General features: G+C 37.3%; 1 protein-coding gene across 1 annotated transcript in view; it reads right to left on the bottom strand.

Moving 5' to 3' along the window:
• LOC128687479 (adhesion G-protein coupled receptor G2-like) overlaps positions 1-24,000 on the bottom strand; it is a 102,322-nt gene that overhangs the window by 2,303 nt on the left and 76,019 nt on the right. The window contains exons 17-20 of the mRNA XM_070084069.1: positions 23,972-24,000; positions 23,274-23,417; positions 21,858-21,923; positions 20,249-20,308 (exon numbers count right to left, since the gene is read on the bottom strand). The exon at positions 23,972-24,000 is cut by the window's right edge and continues 49 nt beyond it. Of these exons, the coding sequence (XP_069940170.1) occupies positions 20,300-20,308; positions 21,858-21,923; positions 23,274-23,417; positions 23,972-24,000 (248 nt within the window). The 3' untranslated portion in view covers positions 20,249-20,299. The remainder of the gene's footprint in view (positions 1-20,248; positions 20,309-21,857; positions 21,924-23,273; positions 23,418-23,971) is intronic.

Genomic DNA, 24,000 nt, shown 5'->3' with positions numbered 1-24,000 from the left:
AGTAACTGATGTCAGTTCTCTGCTACATTCTTTGTCACTATACTTAGTAACTGATGTCAGTTCCCTGCTACATTCTTTGTCACTATACTTAGTAACTGATGTCAGTTCTCTGCTACATTCTTTGTCACTATACTTAGTAACTGATGTCACTTCTCTGCTACATTCTTTGTCACTATACTTAGTAACTGATGTCAGTTCTCTTCTACATTCTTTGTCACTATACTTAGTAACTAATGTCAGTTCTCTTCTACATTCTTTGTCACTATACTTAGTAACTAATGTCAGTTCTCTTCTACATTCTTTGTCACTATACTTAGTAACTAATGTCAGTTCTCTTCTACATTCTTTGTCACTATACTTAGTAACTGATGTCAGTTCTCTTCTACATTCTTTGTCACTATACTTAGTAACTGATGTCAGTTCTCTGCTACATTCTTTGTCACTATACTTAGTAACTGATGTCAGTTCTCTGCTACATTCTTTGTCACTATACTTAGTAACTGATGTCAGTTCTCTTCCACATTCTTTGTCACTATACTTAGTAACTGATGTCAGTTCTCTTCTACATTCTTTGTCACTATACTTAGTAACTCATGTCAGTTCTCTGCTACATTCTTTGTCACTATACTTAGTAACTGATGTCAGTTCTCTGCTACATTCTTTGTCACTATACTTAGTAACTGATGTCAGTTCTCTTCTACATTCTTTGTCACTATACTTAGTAACGGATGTCAGTTCTCTGCTACATTCTTTGTCACTATACTTAGTAACTGATGTCAGTTCTCTTCTACATTCTTTGTCACTATACTTAGTAACTGATGTCAGTTCTCTGCTACATTCTTTGTCACTATACTTAGTAACTGATGTCAGTTCTCTGCTACATTCTTTGTCACTATACTTAGTAACTGATGTCAGTTCTCTTCTTCATTCTTTGTCACTATACTTAGTAACTGATGTCAGTTCTCTGCTACATTCTTTGTCACTATACTTAGTAACTGATGTCAGTTCTCTTCTTCATTCTTTGTCACTATACTTAGTAACTGATGTCAGTTCTCTTCCACATTCTTTGTCACTATACTTAGTAACTGATGTCAGTTCTCTTCTTCATTCTTTGTCACTATACTTAGTAACTGATGTCAGTTCTCTGCTACATTCTTTGTCACTATACTTAGTAACTGATGTCAGTTCTCTGCTACATTCTTTGTCACTATACTTAGTAACTGATGTCAGTTCTCTGCTACATTCTTTGTCACTATACTTAGTAACTGATGTCAGTTCTCTTCTACATTCTTTGTCACTGTACTTAGTAACTGATGTCAGTTCTCTGCTAGATTCTTTGTCACTATACTTAGTAACTGATGTCAGTTCTCTGCTACATTCTTTGTCACTATACTTAGTAACTGATGTCAGTTCTCTTCTACATTCTTTGTCACTATACTTAGTAACTGATGTCAGTTCTCTGCTACATTCTTTGTCACTATACTTAGTAAATGATGTCAGTTCTCTGCTACATTCTTTGTCACTATACTTAGTAACTGATGTCAGTTCTCTGCTACATTCTTTGTCACTATACTTAGTAACTGATGTCAGTTCTCTTCTACATTCTTTGTCACTATACTTAGTAACTGATGTCAGTTCTCTGCTACATTCTTTGTCACTATACTTAGTAACTGATGTCAGTTCTCTGCTACATTCTTTGTCACTATACTTAGTAACTGATGTCAGTTCTCTGCTACATTCTTTGTCACTATACTTAGTAACTGATGTCAGTTCTCTGCTACATTCTTTGTCACTATACTTAGTAACTGATGTCAGTTCTCTGCTACATTCTTTGTCACTATACTTAGTAACTGATGTCAGTTCTCTGCTACATTCTTTGTCACTATACTTAGTAACTGATGTCAGTTCTCTGCTACATTCTTTGTCACTATACTTAGTAACTGATGTCAGTTCTCTGCTACATTCTTTGTCACTATACTTAGTAACTGATGTCAGTTCTCTGCTACATTCTTTGTCACTATACTTAGTAACTGATGTCAGTTCTCTGCTACATTCTTTGTCACTATACTTAGTAACTGATGTCAGTTCTCTGCTACATTCTTTGTCACTATACTTAGTAACTGATGTCAGTTCTCTGCTACATTCTTTGTCACTATACTTAGTAACTGATGTCAGTTCTCTGCTACATTCTTTGTCACTATACTTAGTAACTGATGTCAGTTCTCTGCTACATTCTTTGTCACTATACTTAGTAACTGATGTCAGTTCTCTGCTACATTCTTTGTCACTATACTTAGTAACTGATGTCAGTTCTCTGCTACATTCTTTGTCACTATACTTAGTAACTGATGTCAGTTCTCTGCTACATTCTTTGTCACTATACTTAGTAACTGATGTCAGTTCTCTGCTACATTCTTTGTCACTATACTTAGTAACTGATGTCAGTTCTCTGCTACATTCTTTGTCACTATACTTAGTAACTGATGTCAGTTCTCTGCTACATTCTTTGTCACTATACTTAGTAACTGATGTCAGTTCTCTGCTACATTCTTTGTCACTATACTTAGTAACTGATGTCAGTTCTCTGCTACATTCTTTGTCACTATACTTAGTAACTGATGTCAGTTCTCTGCTACATTCTTTGTCACTATACTTAGTAACTGATGTCAGTTCTCTTCTACATTCTTTGTCACTATACTTAGTAACTGATGTCAGTTCTCTTCTACATTCTTTGTCACTATACTTAGTAACTGATGTCAGTTCTCTTAGTAACTACATTCTTTGTCACTATACTTAGTAACTGATGTCAGTTCTCTTCTACATTCTTTGTCACTATACTTAGTAACTGATGTCAGTTCTCTTCTACATTCTTTGTCACTATACTTAGTAACTGATGTCAGTTCTCTGCTACATTCTTTGTCACTATACTTAGTAACTGATGTCAGTTCTCTGCTACATTCTTTGTCACTATACTTAGTAACTGATGTCAGTTCTCTGCTACATTCTTTGTCACTATACTTAGTAACTGATGTCAGTTCTCTGCTACATTCTTTGTCACTATACTTAGTAACTGATGTCAGTTCTCTGCTACATTCTTTGTCACTATACTTAGTAACTGATGTCAGTTCTCTGCTACATTCTTTGTCACTATACTTAGTAACTGATGTCAGTTCTCTGCTACATTCTTTGTCACTATACTTAGTAACTGATGTCAGTTCTCTGCTACATTCTTTGTCACTATACTTAGTAACTGATGTCAGTTCTCTTCTACATTCTTTGTCACTATACTTAGTAACTGATGTCAGTTCTCTGCTACATTCTTTGTCACTATACTTAGTAACTGATGTCAGTTCTCTGCTACATTCTTTGTCACTATACTTAGTAACTGATGTCAGTTCTCTGCTACATTCTTTGTCACTATACTTAGTAACTGATGTCAGTTCTCTGCTACATTCTTTGTCACTATACTTAGTAACTGATGTCAGTTCTCTGCTACATTCTTTGTCACTATACTTAGTAACTGATGTCAGTTCTCTGCTACATTCTTTGTCACTATACTTAGTAACTGATGTCAGTTCTCTGCTACATTCTTTGTCACTATACTTAGTAACTGATGTCAGTTCTCTGCTACATTCTTTGTCACTATACTTAGTAACTGATGTCAGTTCTCTGCTACATTCTTTGTCACTATACTTAGTAACTGATGTCAGTTCTCTGCTACATTCTTTGTCACTATACTTAGTAACTGATGTCAGTTCTCTGCTACATTCTTTGTCACTATACTTAGTAACTGATGTCAGTTCTCTGCTACATTCTTTGTCACTATACTTAGTAACTGATGTCAGTTCTCTGCTACATTCTTTGTCACTATACTTAGTAACTGATGTCAGTTCTCTGCTACATTCTTTGTCACTATACTTAGTAACTGATGTCAGTTCTCTTCTACATTCTTTGTCACTATACTTAGTAACTGATGTCAGTTCTCTCAGCTACATTCTTTGTCACTATACTTAGTAACTGATGTCAGTTCTCTGCTACGTTCTTTGTCACTATACTTAGTAACTGATGTCAGTTCTCTGCTACATTCTTTGTCACTATACTTAGTAACTGATGTCAGTTCTCTGCTACATTCTTTGTCACTATACTTAGTAACTGATGTCAGTTCTCTGCTACATTCTTTGTCACTATACTTAGTAACTGATGTCAGTTCTCTGCTACATTCTTTGTCACTATACTTAGTAACTGATGTCAGTTCTCTGCTACATTCTTTGTCACTATACTTAGTAACTGATGTCAGTTCTCTGCTACATTCTTTGTCACTATACTTAGTAACTGATGTCAGTTCTCTGCTACATTCTTTGTCACTATACTTAGTAACTGATGTCAGTTCTCTGCTACATTCTTTGTCACTATACTTAGTAACTGATGTCAGTTCTCTGCTACATTCTTTGTCACTATACTTAGTAACTGATGTCAGTTCTCTGCTACATTCTTTGTCACTATACTTAGTAACTGATGTCAGTTCTCTGCTACATTCTTTGTCACTATACTTAGTAACTGATGTCAGTTCTCTGCTACATTCTTTGTCACTATACTTAGTAACTGATGTCAGTTCTCTGCTACATTCTTTGTCACTATACTTAGTAACTGATGTCAGTTCTCTGCTACATTCTTTGTCACTATACTTAGTAACTGATGTCAGTTCTCTCAGTTCTCTACATTCTTTGTCACTATACTTAGTAACTGATGTCAGTTCTCTGCTACATTCTTTGTCACTATACTTAGTAACTGATGTCAGTTCTCTGCTACATTCTTTGTCACTATACTTAGTAACTGATGTCAGTTCTCTGCTACATTCTTTGTCACTATACTTAGTAACTGATGTCAGTTCTCTGCTACATTCTTTGTCACTATACTTAGTAACTGATGTCAGTTCTCTGCTACATTCTTTGTCACTATACTTAGTAACTGATGTCAGTTCTCTGCTACATTCTTTGTCACTATACTTAGTAACTGATGTCAGTTCTCTGCTACATTCTTTGTCACTATACTTAGTAACTGATGTCAGTTCTCTGCTACATTCTTTGTCACTATACTTAGTAACTGATGTCAGTTCTCTGCTACATTCTTTGTCACTATACTTAGTAACTGATGTCAGTTCTCTGCTACATTCTTTGTCACTATACTTAGTAACTGATGTCAGTTCTCTGCTACATTCTTTGTCACTATACTTAGTAACTGATGTCAGTTCTCTGCTACATTCTTTGTCACTATACTTAGTAACTGATGTCAGTTCTCTGCTACATTCTTTGTCACTATACTTAGTAACTGATGTCAGTTCTCTGCTACATTCTTTGTCACTATACTTAGTAACTGATGTCAGTTCTCTGCTACATTCTTTGTCACTATACTTAGTAACTGATGTCAGTTCTCTGCTACATTCTTTGTCACTATACTTAGTAACTGATGTCAGTTCTCTGCTACATTCTTTGTCACTATACTTAGTAACTGATGTCAGTTCTCTGCTACATTCTTTGTCACTATACTTAGTAACTGATGTCAGTTCTCTGCTACATTCTTTGTCACTATACTTAGTAACTGATGTCAGTTCTCTGCTACATTCTTTGTCACTATACTTAGTAACTGATGTCAGTTCTCTGCTACATTCTTTGTCACTATACTTAGTAACTGATGTCAGTTCTCTGCTACATTCTTTGTCACTATACTTAGTAACTGATGTCAGTTCTCTGCTACATTCTTTGTCACTATACTTAGTAACTGATGTCAGTTCTCTGCTACATTCTTTGTCACTATACTTAGTAACTGATGTCAGTTCTCTGCTACATTCTTTGTCACTATACTTAGTAACTGATGTCAGTTCTCTGCTACATTCTTTGTCACTATACTTAGTAACTGATGTCAGTTCTCTGCTACATTCTTTGTCACTATACTTAGTAACTGATGTCAGTTCTCTGCTACATTCTTTGTCACTATACTTAGTAACTGATGTCAGTTCTCTGCTACATTCTTTGTCACTATACTTAGTAACTGATGTCAGTTCTCTGCTACATTCTTTGTCACTATACTTAGTAACTGATGTCAGTTCTCTGCTACATTCTTTGTCACTATACTTAGTAACTGATGTCAGTTCTCTGCTACATTCTTTGTCACTATACTTAGTAACTGATGTCAGTTCTCTGCTACATTCTTTGTCACTATACTTAGTAACTGATGTCAGTTCTCTGCTACATTCTTTGTCACTATACTTAGTAACTGATGTCAGTTCTCTGCTACATTCTTTGTCACTATACTTAGTAACTGATGTCAGTTCTCTGCTACATTCTTTGTCACTATACTTAGTAACTGATGTCAGTTCTCTGCTACATTCTTTGTCACTATACTTAGTAACTGATGTCAGTTCTCTGCTACATTCTTTGTCACTATACTTAGTAACTGATGTCAGTTCTCTGCTACATTCTTTGTCACTATACTTAGTAACTGATGTCAGTTCTCTGCTACATTCTTTGTCACTATACTTAGTAACTGATGTCAGTTCTCTGCTACATTCTTTGTCACTATACTTAGTAACTGATGTCAGTTCTCTGCTACATTCTTTGTCACTATACTTAGTAACTGATGTCAGTTCTCTGCTACATTCTTTGTCACTATACTTAGTAACTGATGTCAGTTCTCTTCTACATTCTTTGTCACTATACTTAGTAACTGATGTCAGTTCTCTTCTACATTCTTTGTCACTATACTTAGTAACTGATGTCAGTTCTCTGCTACATTCTTTGTCACTATACTTAGTAACTGATGTCAGTTCTCTGCTACATTCTTTGTCACTATACTTAGTAACTGATGTCAGTTCTCTGCTACATTCTTTGTCACTATACTTAGTAACTGATGTCAGTTCTCTGCTACATTCTTTGTCACTATACTTAGTAACTGATGTCAGTTCTCTGCTACATTCTTTGTCACTATACTTAGTAACTGATGTCAGTTCTCTGCTACATTCTTTGTCACTATACTTAGTAACTGATGTCAGTTCTCTGCTACATTCTTTGTCACTATACTTAGTAACTGATGTCAGTTCTCTGCTACATTCTTTGTCACTATACTTAGTAACTGATGTCAGTTCTCTGCTACATTCTTTGTCACTATACTTAGTAACTGATGTCAGTTCTCTGCTACATTCTTTGTCACTATACTTAGTAACTGATGTCAGTTCTCTGCTACATTCTTTGTCACTATACTTAGTAACTGATGTCAGTTCTCTGCTACATTCTTTGTCACTATACTTAGTAACTGATGTCAGTTCTCTGCTACATTCTTTGTCACTATACTTAGTAACTGATGTCAGTTCTCTTGCTACATTCTTTGTCACTATACTTAGTAACTGATGTCAGTTCTCTGCTACATTCTTTGTCACTATACTTAGTAACTGATGTCAGTTCTCTGCTACATTCTTTGTCACTATACTTAGTAACTGATGTCAGTTCTCTGCTACATTCTTTGTCACTATACTTAGTAACTGATGTCAGTTCTCTGCTACATTCTTTGTCACTATACTTAGTAACTGATGTCTGCTACATTCTTTGTCACCATACTTAGTAACTGATGTCGGTTCTCTGCTACATTCTTTGTCACTATACTTAGTAACTGATGTCAGTTCTCTGCTACATTCTTTGTCACTATACTTAGTAACTGATGTCAGTTCTCTGCTACATTCTTTGTCACTATACTTAGTAACTGATGTCAGTTCTCTGCTACATTCTTTGTCACTATACTTAGTAACTGATGTCAGTTCTCTGCTACATTCTTTGTCACTATACTTAGTAACTGATGTCAGTTCTCTGTTCTCTGCTACATTCTTTGTCACTATACTTAGTAACTGATGTCAGTTCTCTGCTACATTCTTTGTCACTATACTTAGTAACTGATGTCAGTTCTCTGCTACATTCTTTGTCACTATACTTAGTAACTGATGTCAGTTCTCTGCTACATTCTTTGTCACTATACTTAGTAACTGATGTCAGTTCTCTGCTACATTCTTTGTCACTATACTTAGTAACTGATGTCAGTTCTCTTCTACATTCTTTGTCACTATACTTAGTAACTGATGTCAGTTCTCTGCTACATTCTTTGTCACTATACTTAGTAACTGATGTCAGTTCTCTGCTACATTCTTTGTCACTATACTTAGTAACTGATGTCAGTTCTCTGCTACATTCTTTGTCACTATACTTAGTAACTGATGTCAGTTCTCTGCTACATTCTTTGTCACTATACTTAGTAACTGATGTCAGTTCTCTGCTACATTCTTTGTCACTATACTTAGTAACTGATGTCAGTTCTCTGCTACATTCTTTGTCACTATACTTAGTAACTGATGTCAGTTCTCTGCTACATTCTTTGTCACTATACTTAGTAACTGATGTCAGTTCTCTGCTACATTCTTTGTCACTATACTTAGTAACTGATGTCAGTTCTCTGCTACATTCTTTGTCACTATACTTAGTAACTGATGTCAGTTCTCTGCTACATTCTTTGTCACTATACTTAGTAACTGATGTCAGTTCTCTGCTACATTCTTTGTCACTATACTTAGTAACTGATGTCAGTTCTCTGCTACATTCTTTGTCACTATACTTAGTAACTGATGTCAGTTCTCTGCTACATTCTTTGTCACTATACTTAGTAACTGATGTCAGTTCTCTGCTACATTCTTTGTCACTATACTTAGTAACTGATGTCAGTTCTCTGCTACATTCTTTGTCACTATACTTAGTAACTGATGTCAGTTCTCTGCTACATTCTTTGTCACTATACTTAGTAACTGATGTCAGTTCTCTGCTACATTCTTTGTCACTATACTTAGTAACTGATGTCAGTTCTCTGCTACATTCTTTGTCACTATACTTAGTAACTGATGTCAGTTCTCTGCTACATTCTTTGTCACTATACTTAGTAACTGATGTCAGTTCTCTGCTACATTCTTTGTCACTATACTTAGTAACTGATGTCAGTTCTCTGCTACATTCTTTGTCACTATACTTAGTAACTGATGTCAGTTCTCTGCTACATTCTTTGTCACTATACTTAGTAACTGATGTCAGTTCTCTGCTACATTCTTTGTCACTATACTTAGTAACTGATGTCAGTTCTCTGCTACATTCTTTGTCACTATACTTAGTAACTGATGTCAGTTCTCTGCTACATTCTTTGTCACTATACTTAGTAACTGATGTCAGTTCTCTGCTACATTCTTTGTCACTATACTTAGTAACTGATGTCAGTTCTCTGCTACATTCTTTGTCACTATACTTAGTAACTGATGTCAGTTCTCTTCTACATTCTTTGTCACTATACTTAGTAACTGATGTCAGTTCTCTGCTACATTCTTTGTCACTATACTTAGTAACTGATGTCAGTTCTCTGCTACATTCTTTGTCACTATACTTAGTAACTGATGTCAGTTCTCTGCTACATTCTTTGTCACTATACTTAGTAACTGATGTCAGTTCTCTGCTACATTCTTTGTCACTATACTTAGTAACTGATGTCAGTTCTCTGCTACATTCTTTGTCACTATACTTAGTAACTGATGTCAGTTCTCTGCTACATTCTTTGTCACTATACTTAGTAACTGATGTCAGTTCTCTTCTACATTCTTTGTCACTATACTTAGTAACTGATGTCAGTTCTCTGCTACATTCTTTGTCACTATACTTAGTAACTGATGTCAGTTCTCTGCTACATTCTTTGTCACTATACTTAGTAACTGATGTCAGTTCTCTGCTACATTCTTTGTCACTATACTTAGTAACTGATGTCAGTTCTCTGCTACATTCTTTGTCACTATACTTAGTAACTGATGTCAGTTCTCTGCTACATTCTTTGTCACTATACTTAGTAACTGATGTCAGTTCTCTGCTACATTCTTTGTCACTATACTTAGTAACTGATGTCAGTTCTCTTTGTCACTACATTCTTTGTCACTATACTTAGTAACTGATGTCAGTTCTCTGCTACATTCTTTGTCACTATACTTAGTAACTGATGTCAGTTCTCTGCTACATTCTTTGTCACTATACTTAGTAACTGATGTCAGTTCTCTGCTACATTCTTTGTCACTATACTTAGTAACTGATGTCAGTTCTCTGCTACATTCTTTGTCACTATACTTAGTAACTGATGTCAGTTCTCTGCTACATTCTTTGTCACTATACTTAGTAACTGATGTCAGTTCTCTGTCACTATACTACATTCTTTGTCACTATACTTAGTAACTGATGTCAGTTCTCTGCTACATTCTTTGTCACTATACTTAGTAACTGATGTCAGTTCTCTGCTACATTCTTTGTCACTATACTTAGTAACTGATGTCAGTTCTCTGCTACATTCTTTGTCACTATACTTAGTAACTGATGTCAGTTCTCTGCTACATTCTTTGTCACTATACTTAGTAACTGATGTCAGTTCTCTGCTACATTCTTTGTCACTATACTTAGTAACTGATGTCAGTTCTCTGCTACATTCTTTGTCACTATACTTAGTAACTGATGTCAGTTCTCTGCTACATTCTTTGTCACTATACTTAGTAACTGATGTCAGTTCTCTGCTACATTCTTTGTCACTATACTTAGTAACTGATGTCAGTTCTCTGCTACATTCTTTGTCACTATACTTAGTAACTGATGTCAGTTCTCTGCTACATTCTTTGTCACTATACTTAGTAACTGATGTCAGTTCTCTGCTACATTCTTTGTCACTATACTTAGTAACTGATGTCAGTTCTCTGCTACATTCTTTGTCACTATACTTAGTAACTGATGTCAGTTCTCTGCTACATTCTTTGTCACTATACTTAGTAACTGATGTCAGTTCTCTGCTACATTCTTTGTCACTATACTTAGTAACTGATGTCAGTTCTCTGCTACATTCTTTGTCACTATACTTAGTAACTGATGTCAGTTCTCTGCTACATTCTTTGTCACTATACTTAGTAACTGATGTCAGTTCTCTGCTACATTCTTTGTCACTATACTTAGTAACTGATGTCAGTTCTCTGCTACATTCTTTGTCACTATACTTAGTAACTGATGTCAGTTCTCTGCTACATTCTTTGTCACTATACTTAGTAACTGATGTCAGTTCTCTGCTACATTCTTTGTCACTATACTTAGTAACTGATGTCAGTTCTCTGCTACATTCTTTGTCACTATACTTAGTAACTGATGTCAGTTCTCTGCTACATTCTTTGTCACTATACTTAGTAACTGATGTCAGTTCTCTGCTACATTCTTTGTCACTATACTTAGTAACTGATGTCAGTTCTCTGCTACATTCTTTGTCACTATACTTAGTAACTGATGTCAGTTCTCTGCTACATTCTTTGTCACTATACTTAGTAACTGATGTCAGTTCTCTGCTACATTCTTTGTCACTATACTTAGTAACTGATGTCAGTTCTCTGCTACATTCTTTGTCACTATACTTAGTAACTGATGTCAGTTCTCTGCTACATTCTTTGTCACTATACTTAGTAACTGATGTCAGTTCTCTGCTACATTCTTTGTCACTATACTTAGTAACTGATGTCAGTTCTCTGCTACATTCTTTGTCACTATACTTAGTAACTGATGTCAGTTCTCTGCTACATTCTTTGTCACTATACTTAGTAACTGATGTCAGTTCTCTGCTACATTCTTTGTCACTATACTTAGTAACTGATGTCAGTTCTCTGCTACATTCTTTGTCACTATACTTAGTAACTGATGTCAGTTCTCTGCTACATTCTTTGTCACTATACTTAGTAACTGATGTCAGTTCTCTGCTACATTCTTTGTCACTATACTTAGTAACTGATGTCAGTTCTCTGCTACATTCTTTGTCACTATACTTAGTAACTGATGTCAGTTCTCTGCTACATTCTTTGTCACTATACTTAGTAACTGATGTCAGTTCTCTGCTACATTCTTTGTCACTATACTTAGTAACTGATGTCAGTTCTCTGCTACATTCTTTGTCACTATACTTAGTAACTGATGTCAGTTCTCTGCTACATTCTTTGTCACTATACTTAGTAACTGATGTCAGTTCTCTGCTACATTCTTTGTCACTATACTTAGTAACTGATGTCAGTTCTCTGCTACATTCTTTGTCACTATACTTAGTAACTGATGTCAGTTCTCTGCTACATTCTTTGTCACTATACTTAGTAACTGATGTCAGTTCTCTGCTACATTCTTTGTCACTATACTTAGTAACTGATGTCAGTTCTCTGCTACATTCTTTGTCACTATACTTAGTAACTGATGTCAGTTCTCTGCTACATTCTTTGTCACTATACTTAGTAACTGATGTCAGTTCTCTGCTACATTCTTTGTCACTATACTTAGTAACTGATGTCAGTTCTCTGCTACATTCTTTGTCACTATACTTAGTAACTGATGTCAGTTCTCTGCTACATTCTTTGTCACTATACTTAGTAACTGATGTCAGTTCTCTGCTACATTCTTTGTCACTATACTTAGTAACTGATGTCAGTTCTCTGCTACATTCTTTGTCACTATACTTAGTAACTGATGTCAGTTCTCTGCTACATTCTTTGTCACTATACTTAGTAACTGATGTCAGTTCTCTGCTACATTCTTTGTCACTATACTTAGTAACTGATGTCAGTTCTCTGCTACATTCTTTGTCACTATACTTAGTAACTGATGTCAGTTCTCTGCTACATTCTTTGTCACTATACTTAGTAACTGATGTCAGTTCTCTGCTACATTCTTTGTCACTATACTTAGTAACTGATGTCAGTTCTCTGCTACATTCTTTGTCACTATACTTAGTAACTGATGTCAGTTCTCTGCTACATTCTTTGTCACTATACTTAGTAACTGATGTCAGTTCTCTTCTACATTCTTTGTCACTATATGTCTGATGTTCTCTGCTACATTCTTTGTCACTATACTTAGTAACTGATGTCAGTTCTCTGCTACATTCTTTGTCACTATACTTAGTAACTGATGTCAGTTCTCTGCTACATTCTTTGTCACTATACTTAGTAACTGATGTCAGTTCTCTGCTACATTCTTTGTCACTATACTTAGTAACTGATGTCAGTTCTCTGCTACATTCTTTGTCACTATACTTAGTAACTGATGTCAGTTCTCTGCTACATTCTTTGTCACTATACTTAGTAACTGATGTCAGTTCTCTGCTACATTCTTTGTCACTATACTTAGTAACTGATGTCAGTTCTCTGCTACATTCTTTGTCACTATACTTAGTAACTGATGTCAGTTCTCTGCTACATTCTTTGTCACTATACTTAGTAACTGATGTCAGTTCTCTGCTACATTCTTTGTCACTATACTTAGTAACTGATGTCAGTTCTCTGCTACATTCTTTGTCACTATACTTAGTAACTGATGTCAGTTCTCTGCTACATTCTTTGTCACTATACTTAGTAACTGATGTCAGTTCTCTGCTACATTCTTTGTCACTATACTTAGTAACTGATGTCAGTTCTCTTCTACATTCTTTGTCACTATACTTAGTAACTGATGTCAGTTCTCTGCTACATTCTTTGTCACTATACTTAGTAACTGATGTCAGTTCTCTGCTACATTCTTTGTCACTATACTTAGTAACTGATGTCAGTTCTCTGCTACATTCTTTGTCACTATACTTAGTAACTGATGTCAGTTCTCTGTCACTACATTCTTTGTCACTATACTTAGTAACTGATGTCAGTTCTCTGCTACATTCTTTGTCACTATACTTAGTAACTGATGTCAGTTCTCTTCTACATTCTTTGTCACTATACTTAGTAACTGATGTCAGTTCTCTGCTACATTCTTTGTCACTATACTTAGTAACTGATGTCAGTTCTCTTCTACATTCTTTGTCACTATACTTAGTAACTGATGTCAGTTCTCTGCTACATTCTTTGTCACTATACTTAGTAACTGATGTCAGTTCTCTGCTACATTCTTTGTCACTATACTTAGTAACTGATGTCAGTTCTCTGCTACATTCTTTGTCACTATACTTAGTAACTGATGTCACTGATGTCAGTTCTCTGCTACATTCTTTGTCACTATACTTAGTAACTGATGTCAGTTCTCTTCTACATTCTTTGTCACTATACTTAGTAACTGATGTCAGTTCTCTGCTACATTCTTTGTCACTATACTTAGTAACTGATGTCAGTTCTCTGCTACATTCTTTGTCACTATACTTAGTAACTGATGTCAGTTCTCTGCTACATTCTTTGTCACTATACTTAGTAACTGATGTCAGTTCTCTTCTACATTCTTTGTCACTATACTTAGTAACTGATGTCAGCTACATTCTTTGTCACTAGTAATGTCAGTTCTCTTCTACATTCCTTGTCATTATACTTAGTAACTGATGTCAGTTCTCTGCTACATTCTTTGTCACTATACTTAGTAACTGATGTCAGTTCTCTGCTACATTCTTTGTCACTATACTTAGTAACTGATGTCAGTTCTCTGCTACATTCTTTGTCACTATACTTAGTAACTGATGTCAGTTCTCTGCTACATTCTTTGTCACTATACTTAGTAACTGATGTCAGTTCTCTGCTACATTCTTTGTCACTATACTTAGTAACTGATGTCAGTTCTCTGCTACATTCTTTGTCACTATACTTAGTAACTGATGTCAGTTCTCTGCTACATTCTTTGTCACTATACTTAGTAACTGATGTCAGTTCTCTTCTACATTCTTTGTCACTATACTTAGTAACTGATGTCAGTTCTCTGCTACATTCTTTGTCACTATACTTAGTAACTGATGTCAGTTCTCTGCTGCTACATTCTTTGTCACTATACTTAGTAACTGATGTCAGTTCTCTGCTACATTCTTTGTCACTATACTTAGTAACTGATGTCAGTTCTCTTCTACATTCTTTGTCACTATACTTAGTAACTGATGTCAGTTCTCTGCTACATTCTTTGTCACTATACTTAGTAACTGATGTCAGTTCTCTGCTACATTCTTTGTCACTATACTTAGTAACTGATGTCAGTTCTCTGCTACATTCTTTGTCACTATACTTAGTAACTGATGTCAGTTCTCTTCTACATTCTTTGTCACTATACTTAGTAAATGATGTCAGTTCTCTGCTACATTCTTTGTCACTATACTTAGTAACTGATGTCAGTTCTCTGCTACATTCTTTGTCACTATACTTAGTAACTGATGTCAGTTCTCTTCTACATTCTTTGTCACTATACTTAGTAACTGATATCAGTTCTCTGCTACATTCTTTGTCACTATACTTAGTAACTGATGTCAGTTCTCTGCTACATTCTTTGTCACTATACTTAGTAACTGATGTCAGTTCTCTGCTACATTCTTTGTCACTATACTTAGTAACTGATGTCAGTTCTCTTCTACATTCTTTGTCACTATACTTAGTAAATGATGTCAGTTCTCTGCTACATTCTTTGTCACTATACTTAGTAACTGATGTCAGTTCTCTGCTACATTCTTTGTCACTATACTTAGTAACTGATGTCAGTTCTCTTCTACATTCTTTGTCACTATACTTAGTAAATGATGTCAGTTCTCTGCTACATTCTTTGTCACTATACTTAGTAACTGATGTCAGTTCTCTTCTACATTCTTTGTCACTATACTTAGTAACTGATGTCAGTTCTCTGCTACATTCTTTGTCACTATACTTAGTAACTGATGTCAGTTCTCTGCTACATTCTTTGTCACTATACTTAGTAACTGATGTCAGTTCTTCTACATTCTTTGTCACTATACTTAGTAACTGATGTCAGTTCTCTTCTACATTCTTTGTCACTATACTTAGTAACTGATGTCAGTTCTCTTCTACATTCTTTGTCACTATACTTAGTAACTGATGTCAGTTCTCTGCTACATTCTTTGTCACTATACTTAGTAACTGATGTCAGTTCTCTGCTACATTCTTTGTCACTATACTTAGTAACTGATGTCAGTTCTCTTCTACATTCTTTGTCACTATACTTAGTAACTGATGTCAGTTCTCTGCTACATTCTTTGTCACTATACTTAGTAACTGATGTCAGTTCTCTGCTACATTCTTTGTCACTATACTTAGTAACTGATGTCAGTTCTCTGCTACATTCTTTGTCACTATACTTAGTAACTGATGTCAGTTCTCTTCTACATTCTTTGTCACTATACTTAGTAAATGATGTCAGTTCTCTGCTACATTCTTTGTCACTATAAATAGTAACTGATGTCAGTTCTCTGCTACATTCTTTGTCACTATACTTAGTAACTGATGTCAGTTCTCTTCTACATTCTTTGTCACTATACTTAGTAACTGATGTCAGTTCTCTGCTACATTCTTTGTCACTATACTTAGTAACTGATGTCAGTTCTCTGCTACATTCTTTGTCACTATACTTAGTAACTGATGTCAGTTCTCTGCTACATTCTTTGTCACTATACTTAGTAACTGATGTCAGTTCTCTTCTACATTCTTTGTCACTATACTTAGTAAATGATGTCAGTTCTCTGCTACATTCTTTGTCACTATACTTAGTAACTGATGTCAGTTCTTTGCTACATTCTTTGTCACTATACTTAGTAACTGATGTCAGTTCTCTTCTACATTCTTTGTCACTATACTTAGTAACTGATGTCAGTTCTCTGCTACATTCTTTGTCACTATACTTAGTAACTGATGTCAGTTCTCTGCTGCTACATTCTTTGTCACTATACTTAGTAACTGATGTCAGTTCTCTGCTACATTCTTTGTCACTATACTTAGTAACTGATGTCAGTTCTCTTCTACATTCTTTGTCACTATACTTAGTAACTGATGTCAGTTCTCTGCTACATTCTTTGTCACTATACTTAGTAACTGATGTCAGTTCTCTTCTACATTCTTTGTCTCTATACTTAGTAACTGATGTCATTTCTCTGCTACATTCTTTGTCACTATACTTAGTAACTGATGTCAGTTCTCTGCTACATTCTTTGTCACTATACTTAGTAACTGATGTCAGTTCTCTGCTACATTCTTTGTCACTATACTTAGTAACTGATGTCAGTTCCCTGCTACATTCTTTGTCACTATACTTAGTAACTGATGTCAGTTCTCTGCTACATTCTTTGTCACTATACTTAGTAACTGGTGTCAGTTCTCTGCTACATTCTTTGTCACTATACTTAGTAACTGATGTCAGTTCTCTGCTACATTCTTTGTCACTATACTTAGTAACTGAAGTCAGTTCTCTGCTACATTCTTTGTCACTATACTTAGTAAATGATGTCAGTTCTCTGCTACATTCTTTGTCTCTATACTTAGTAACTGATGTCATTTCTCTGCTACATTCTTTGTCACTATACTTAGTAACTGATGTCAGTTCTCTGCTACATTCTTTGTCACTATACTTAGTAACTGATGTCAGTTCTCTGCTACATTCTTTGTCACTATACTTAGTAACTGATGTCAGTTCCCTGCTACATTCTTTGTCACTATACTTAGTAACTGATGTCAGTTCTCTGCTACATTCTTTGTCACTATACTTAGTAACTGGTGTCAGTTCTCTGCTACATTCTTTGTCACTATACTTAGTAACTGATGTCAGTTCTCTTCTACATTCTTTGTCACTATACTTAGTAACTGATGTCAGTTCTCTGCTACATTCTTTGTCACTATACTTAGTAACTGATGTCAGTTCTCTGCTACATTCTTTGTCACTATACTTAGTAACTGATGTCAGTTCTCTGCTACATTCTTTGTCACTATACTTAGTAACTGATGTCAGTTCTCTTCTACATTCTTTGTCACTATACTTAGTAACTGATGTCAGTTCTCTGCTACATTCTTTGTCACTATACTTAGTAACTGATGTCAGTTCTCTTCTACATTCTTTGTCTCTATACTTTGTAACTGATGTCATTTCTCTGCTACATTCTTTGTCACTATACTTAGTAACTGATGTCAGTTCTCTGCTACATTCTTTGTCACTATACTTAGTAACTGATTTCAGTTCTCTGCTACATTCTTTGTCACTATACTTAGTAACTGATGTCAGTTCCCTGCTACATTCTTTGTCACTATACTTAGTAACTGATGTCAGTTCTCTGCTACATTCTTTGTCACTATACTTAGTAACTGGTGTCAGTTCTCTGCTACATTCTTTGTCACTATACTTAGTAACTGATGTCAGTTCTCTGCTACATTCTTTGTCACTATACTTAGTAACTGAAGTCAGTTCTCTGCTACATTCTTTGTCACTATACTTAGTAACTGATGTCAGTTCTCTGCTACATTCTTTGTCACTATACTTAGTAACTGATGTCAGTTCTCTGCTACATTCTTTGTCACTATACTTAGTAACTGATGTCAGTTCTCTGCTACATTCTTTGTCACTATACTTAGTAACTGATGTCAGTTGTCTGCTACATTCTTTGTCACTATACTTAGTAACTGATGTCAGTTGTCTGCTACATTCTTTGTCACTATACTTAGTAACTGATGTCAGTTCTCTTCTACATTCTTTGTCACTATACTTAGTAACTGATGTCAGTTCTCTGCTACATTCTTTGTCACTATACTTAGTAACTGATGTCAGTTCTCTTCTACATTCTTTGTCACTATACTTAGTAACTGATGTCAGTTCTCTGCTACATTCTTTGTCACTATACTTAGTAACTGATGTCAGTTCTCTTCTACATTCTTTGTCACTATACTTAGTAACTGATGTCAGTTCTCTGCTACATTCTTTGTCACTATACTTAGTAACTGATGTCAGTTCTCTTCTACATTCTTTGTCACTATACTTAGTAACTGATGTCAGTTCTCTGCTACATTCTTTGTCACTATACTTAGTAACTGATGTCAGTTCTCTTCTACATTCTTTGTCACTATACTTAGTAACTGATGTCAGTTCTCTGCTACATTCTTTGTCACTATACTTAGTAACTGATGTCAGTTCTCTGCTACATTCTTTGTCACTATACTTAGTATCTGATGTCAGTTCTCTGCTACATTCTTTGTCACTATACTTAGTAACTGATGTCAGTTGTCTGCTACATTCTTTGTCACTATACTTAGTAACTGATGTCAGTTCTCTGCTACATTCTTTGTCACTATACTTAGTAACTGATGTCAGTTGAACTGCAACATTGCTGGAAATTATTATAAACTACCGACAAGTGGAAGACTAAGACACATGTGCAACAGTTGGGTATCTTTCTTGTCGAAACGTTTCGTCTGCACATTAGACTTCTTCAGTACGATACTAACAAGCCACTGGTTAGCGAAACGTTTCCTCCTGAATAAAGATTTCCAAATGTTAGACATTTGCTTTTTTCTTTAACTTGTCGCTTTTCTAAAATATTTATCACAAGTGTTTGTTATTCACCTGGATGATGATGCTGAACACATTGTTTCCAGCATCCTGGAAAAACAAGCGGAGTTACTGGTAGGAGTGGCACTCACCTGGCCTGGTTGGCACTCACCTGGCCTGGTTGACACTCACCTGGCCTGGGTGGCACTTACCTGGCCTGGTTGACACTCACCTGGCCTGGTTGACACTCACCTGGCCTGGGTGGCACTCACCTGGCCTGGTTGACACTCACCTGACCTGGGTGGCACTCACCTGGCCTGGTTGACACTCACCTGACCTGGGTGGTACTCACCTGGCCTGGTTGACACTCACCTGGCCTGGGTGGCACTCACCTGGCCTGGTTGACACTCACCTGACCTGGGTGGCACTCACCTGGCCTGGTTGACACTCACCTGACCTGGGTGGCACTCACTTGGCCTGATTGACACTCACCTGGCCTGGGTGGCACTCACCTGGCCTGGTGGACACTCACCTGGCCTGGTTGACACTCACCTGGCCTGGTTGACACTCACCTCGCCTGTTTGACACTCACCTAGCCTAGGTGGTACTCACCTGGCCTGGGTGGCACTCACCTGGCCTAGGTGGCACTCACCTGGCCTGGGTGGCACTCACCTGGCCTGGGTGGCACTCACCTGGCTTGGGTGACACTCACCTAGCCTGGTTGACACTCACTTGGCTTGAGTGACACTCATCTGGCCTGGGTGACACTCACCTGGCCTGGTTGACACTCACCTGGCCTGAGTTGACACTCACCTGGCCTGGTTGACACTCACCTGGCCTGGTTGACACTCACCTGGCCTGAGTTGACACTCACCTGGCCTGGCTGACACTCACCTGGCCTGGTTGACACTCACCTGGCCTGAGTTGGGTGATCTGGGTGGAAAATCGACGTCGCTGGGGCCGGGTTAATCAATCTGCAACGTGAGAAGTGTAATTAATGCACACACACACACACACACACACACACACACACACACACACACACACACACACACACACACACACACACACACACACACACACACACACACACAACCTGACGACACTGGAGGACAGGAGAGATAGGGGGGACATGATAACGACTTACAAAATACTGAGAGGAATTGACAAGGTGGACAAAGACAGGATGTTCCAGAGACTGGACACAGTAACAAGGGGACACAATTGGAAGTTGAAGACACAGATGAATCAAATGGATGTTAGGAAGTATTTCTTCAGCCACAGAGTAGTCAGGAAGTGGAATAGTTTGGGAAGCGATGTAGTGGAGTCAGGATCCATACATAGTTTTAAGCAGAGGTACGATAAAGCTCATGGTTCAGGGAGAGTGACCTAGTAGCGACCAGTGAAGAGGCGGGGCCAGGAGCTTGGACTCGACCCCTGCAACCTCAACTAGGTGAGTACACACACACACACACACACACACACACACACACACACACACACACGCACACACACACACACACACACACACACACACACACACACACACACACACACACACACACACACACACACACACACACACACACACACACACACACACACACACACACACACACACACACGCTCACACACACACACACGGAATGGCTTGTACCAAACTGTAGAAGCAGACTCCATATACATCTTTAAGACTAGGTATGACATAAGTGAACTAGCTAAGGTCCAATAAACACCGGAGCCAGGAGCTGAGACTCAATTCCAGGAAGGACACACAGGCAATTACAATGCATAAATGTCCCGCACATAAGGAAAGAAAACTTACGACGACGTTTCGGTCCAACTTGGACCATTTACAAAGTCACAGTGTGACTTTGTAAATGGTCCAAGTAAGGACCCAAACTTCGTGGTAAGATTCTCTGTCCTATGAGCGAGTTATCTGTGCGTTGTTCCAGTCACGGTATTGCGCCCTTTCCTTCTTTAGGCTACTACAGTTTCCCCACAACAAGAATGTCAATAACATCTGTCTTACCTAACAACCTGTCGGTATTTTATACCATTTTAATGTTCAACATCAGCTCTCGTTGATAAGAACATTTACTAAACTCAACACAGTTCAACATTGCACTATGCATTCTTAAAGCAAATACTCTTAGTACCCGAGTCAGAACTAAGGTCGTTCCGTCCTTATTTTTACCCGTGTAAGGTTTATGAGCTGCCAGATCGTGTGTATGACAGCAGAGACACACTTGTATGGTTGGTCACTGTAGAGTCTACACTTTTTCAGCTGCCTCCGCTCATTACTTTATGACAGGCAATTAATATTACAATAGAGTGAGTTAGCTATGTAGAGGGTCACCTGGAGACACCTGTAAGTTTGGCACTCGCCAAGACGACACTCACCTGGCCTGGTTGACATTCAACTGGCCTGGTGGACACTCACCTGGCCTGGTGGACACTCAAGTGGCCTGGTGGACATTCACCTAGCCTGGTGGACACTCACCTGGCCTGGTGGACACTCACCTGGCCTGGGACCGGAGATGGAGGAGGCAAAAACGGGGCTTTGTCCTGAGCTCGCTGAACCTGCAACTGAGAAAAATGTGTCAGTAAGAGAGAAATTGAGGAGTAGTTTCTGCTTATCTATATTAAAACATACATAGTTCAGTGGAAGATTAATCTGGAAATTATAGGACAAATAAAGACTAAAATGCAAACTGTCACAATGATAAAAAGATTTTTAATTCTAACAGGGAAATATATACGGTGATCAGAGGAAAAATGTTCTCAAGGGAAAATATCACAAGCAGAGTGCCTCAAGAATCAGTGCTTTTCCTAATACTGTTTCTTATGTATATAGATGACTTGTCAGAAGGAGAAAAAAGCTGCAGACGAATGTATATGTGACAACAATGACTGTAAAGTCATACAAGAAGACTTGAATAAATAGAACAGGGATTTCTAGATGGATGACTGAAGTAACGTAGATACACATCATGTAATGGAGATGAGAGAAGGTGATAACAGGTCGTACGAAGAATACAGATTGTGTAATATGATGTTTTACATGGCAGACAGAGGGATCTAAGTGTCATTATTACTAAAGGGTCGTGATTGGGACGACATAAATTCATTCACGAGACACAAGCAACACTGGTAACTTATAAAACCTATAGAGGTGGACAGTTGAAATATACCGCAATGTTATGGTTCCTGTAGCTCTATAAAAAATCGGATAAGATAAAGTCAAAAGGATAGCTACAAAACATCCATAATGGTAGAATTACCGACATAATGTTAGGTAAATGGACACAGATGCAACTAATGTAAAATTTTATTGTGGCGCACGTTTCGCTCTCCAGGAACTTTGTCAAACCATTAGCTGCAACTGTGTCTTTTTATCTAGAAAACAGTTACCAGGAGTAAAAACAAAATGGTAGGAGTTGTGATGAAAGGCTGAAAACACTGAGGAACTGACGTGATAACCCATAAAACCCACTGTCCGGGTGTCGCTGGTTTATTTGCAATTAAGTTATTACGATTTCGTGAGTCGTGATAGCCTAAAAACATATGAAGGAATAGATGAAGATAATTTCTAAGTACCTTCAATAGGAAAAATAAGAAACCACAATTAGAAGTTGAGGAAAAAAATATTGAAAAAAGATGATAGAACAATGAGGCTGGATAAAGTAGGAAACAGTAAATGGTAAAACAGTGGAAAATTAACAATTTGATTAGTGAAATTAATAAATACGGGGCGCTAGGAACACAGCTGTCCTGCTCTACCAACACAAATTATCCAGAACGACAAGATAATCTATATCAGACACGAGATGAGGTATGAGGTATCATGAAGGAAGATATATAAGGTATGAAGGGTTGAGGTATGAGGCATCGTGAGGGAAGAGAGGTAAGGTATGAAGGCAGTGTTTGTAGTGGTACCTGTGAGTTAGTTACTGGAGATGACTTGTCACTGGGTGTGGACTCGATGGCTCCGTTGTACTCGTCCTCTGGAGTGTTCAGTACCTCCTTGTACTCTGGCACTGCACTCGAAGTCCCGAAGGCGTTTCCGAACAGCATCTGGCGCTGTGGTGGACACGCGTAGTGTTGGACACGCATACGGGTAGTGGTGGACACGCAGACGGGTAGTGGTGGACACGCAGACGGGTAGTGGTGGACACGCACACGGCGACATGCACGCAAGTACATGAACGGGAAACACAAATATACAGTTAGTAGGTAGGATAAAAGTGATAGTCTTCGTTAAATTTAAAAATAAAATACATGCTGCAAACAATCTTTTATTACCACACTGTTTTGCTCTGTGTAGAGCTTTTTTCAGTCATGTTGCTTTATGTAGAGCTTTATGAAGTTAAGTTTTACCCGGTGCAGAACTTTATCAAGTAATATTTCTCTCTGTGTAGAGCTTGTTCCGCAACGTGTATCTATTTTTTTTTTCATTGTTTTCGTCAGTACGTCATTTGGAGCCATACTAATCATCAGTGAACTGCATCAGTCTGGTCATTAACAACTGTATCTACTACCCAGGAGTTCACTCTTGGTCAACCTAGTGTTATTATCACCAGTGTCAACCTTGCTATCAGTACCCCCGTCTAAGCTGACCCTAAGCTGGTACTCACCCTGAGGTGAGCTTGGCCAGCCACCACCA

The sequence above is a fragment of the Cherax quadricarinatus genome, chromosome 11 (genome assembly GCF_038502225.1).
Source record: "Cherax quadricarinatus isolate ZL_2023a chromosome 11, ASM3850222v1, whole genome shotgun sequence".
Classification (NCBI taxonomy): Eukaryota; Metazoa; Arthropoda; class Malacostraca; order Decapoda; family Parastacidae; genus Cherax; species Cherax quadricarinatus.
This window is presented reverse-complemented; position numbering and strand designations above follow the sequence as displayed.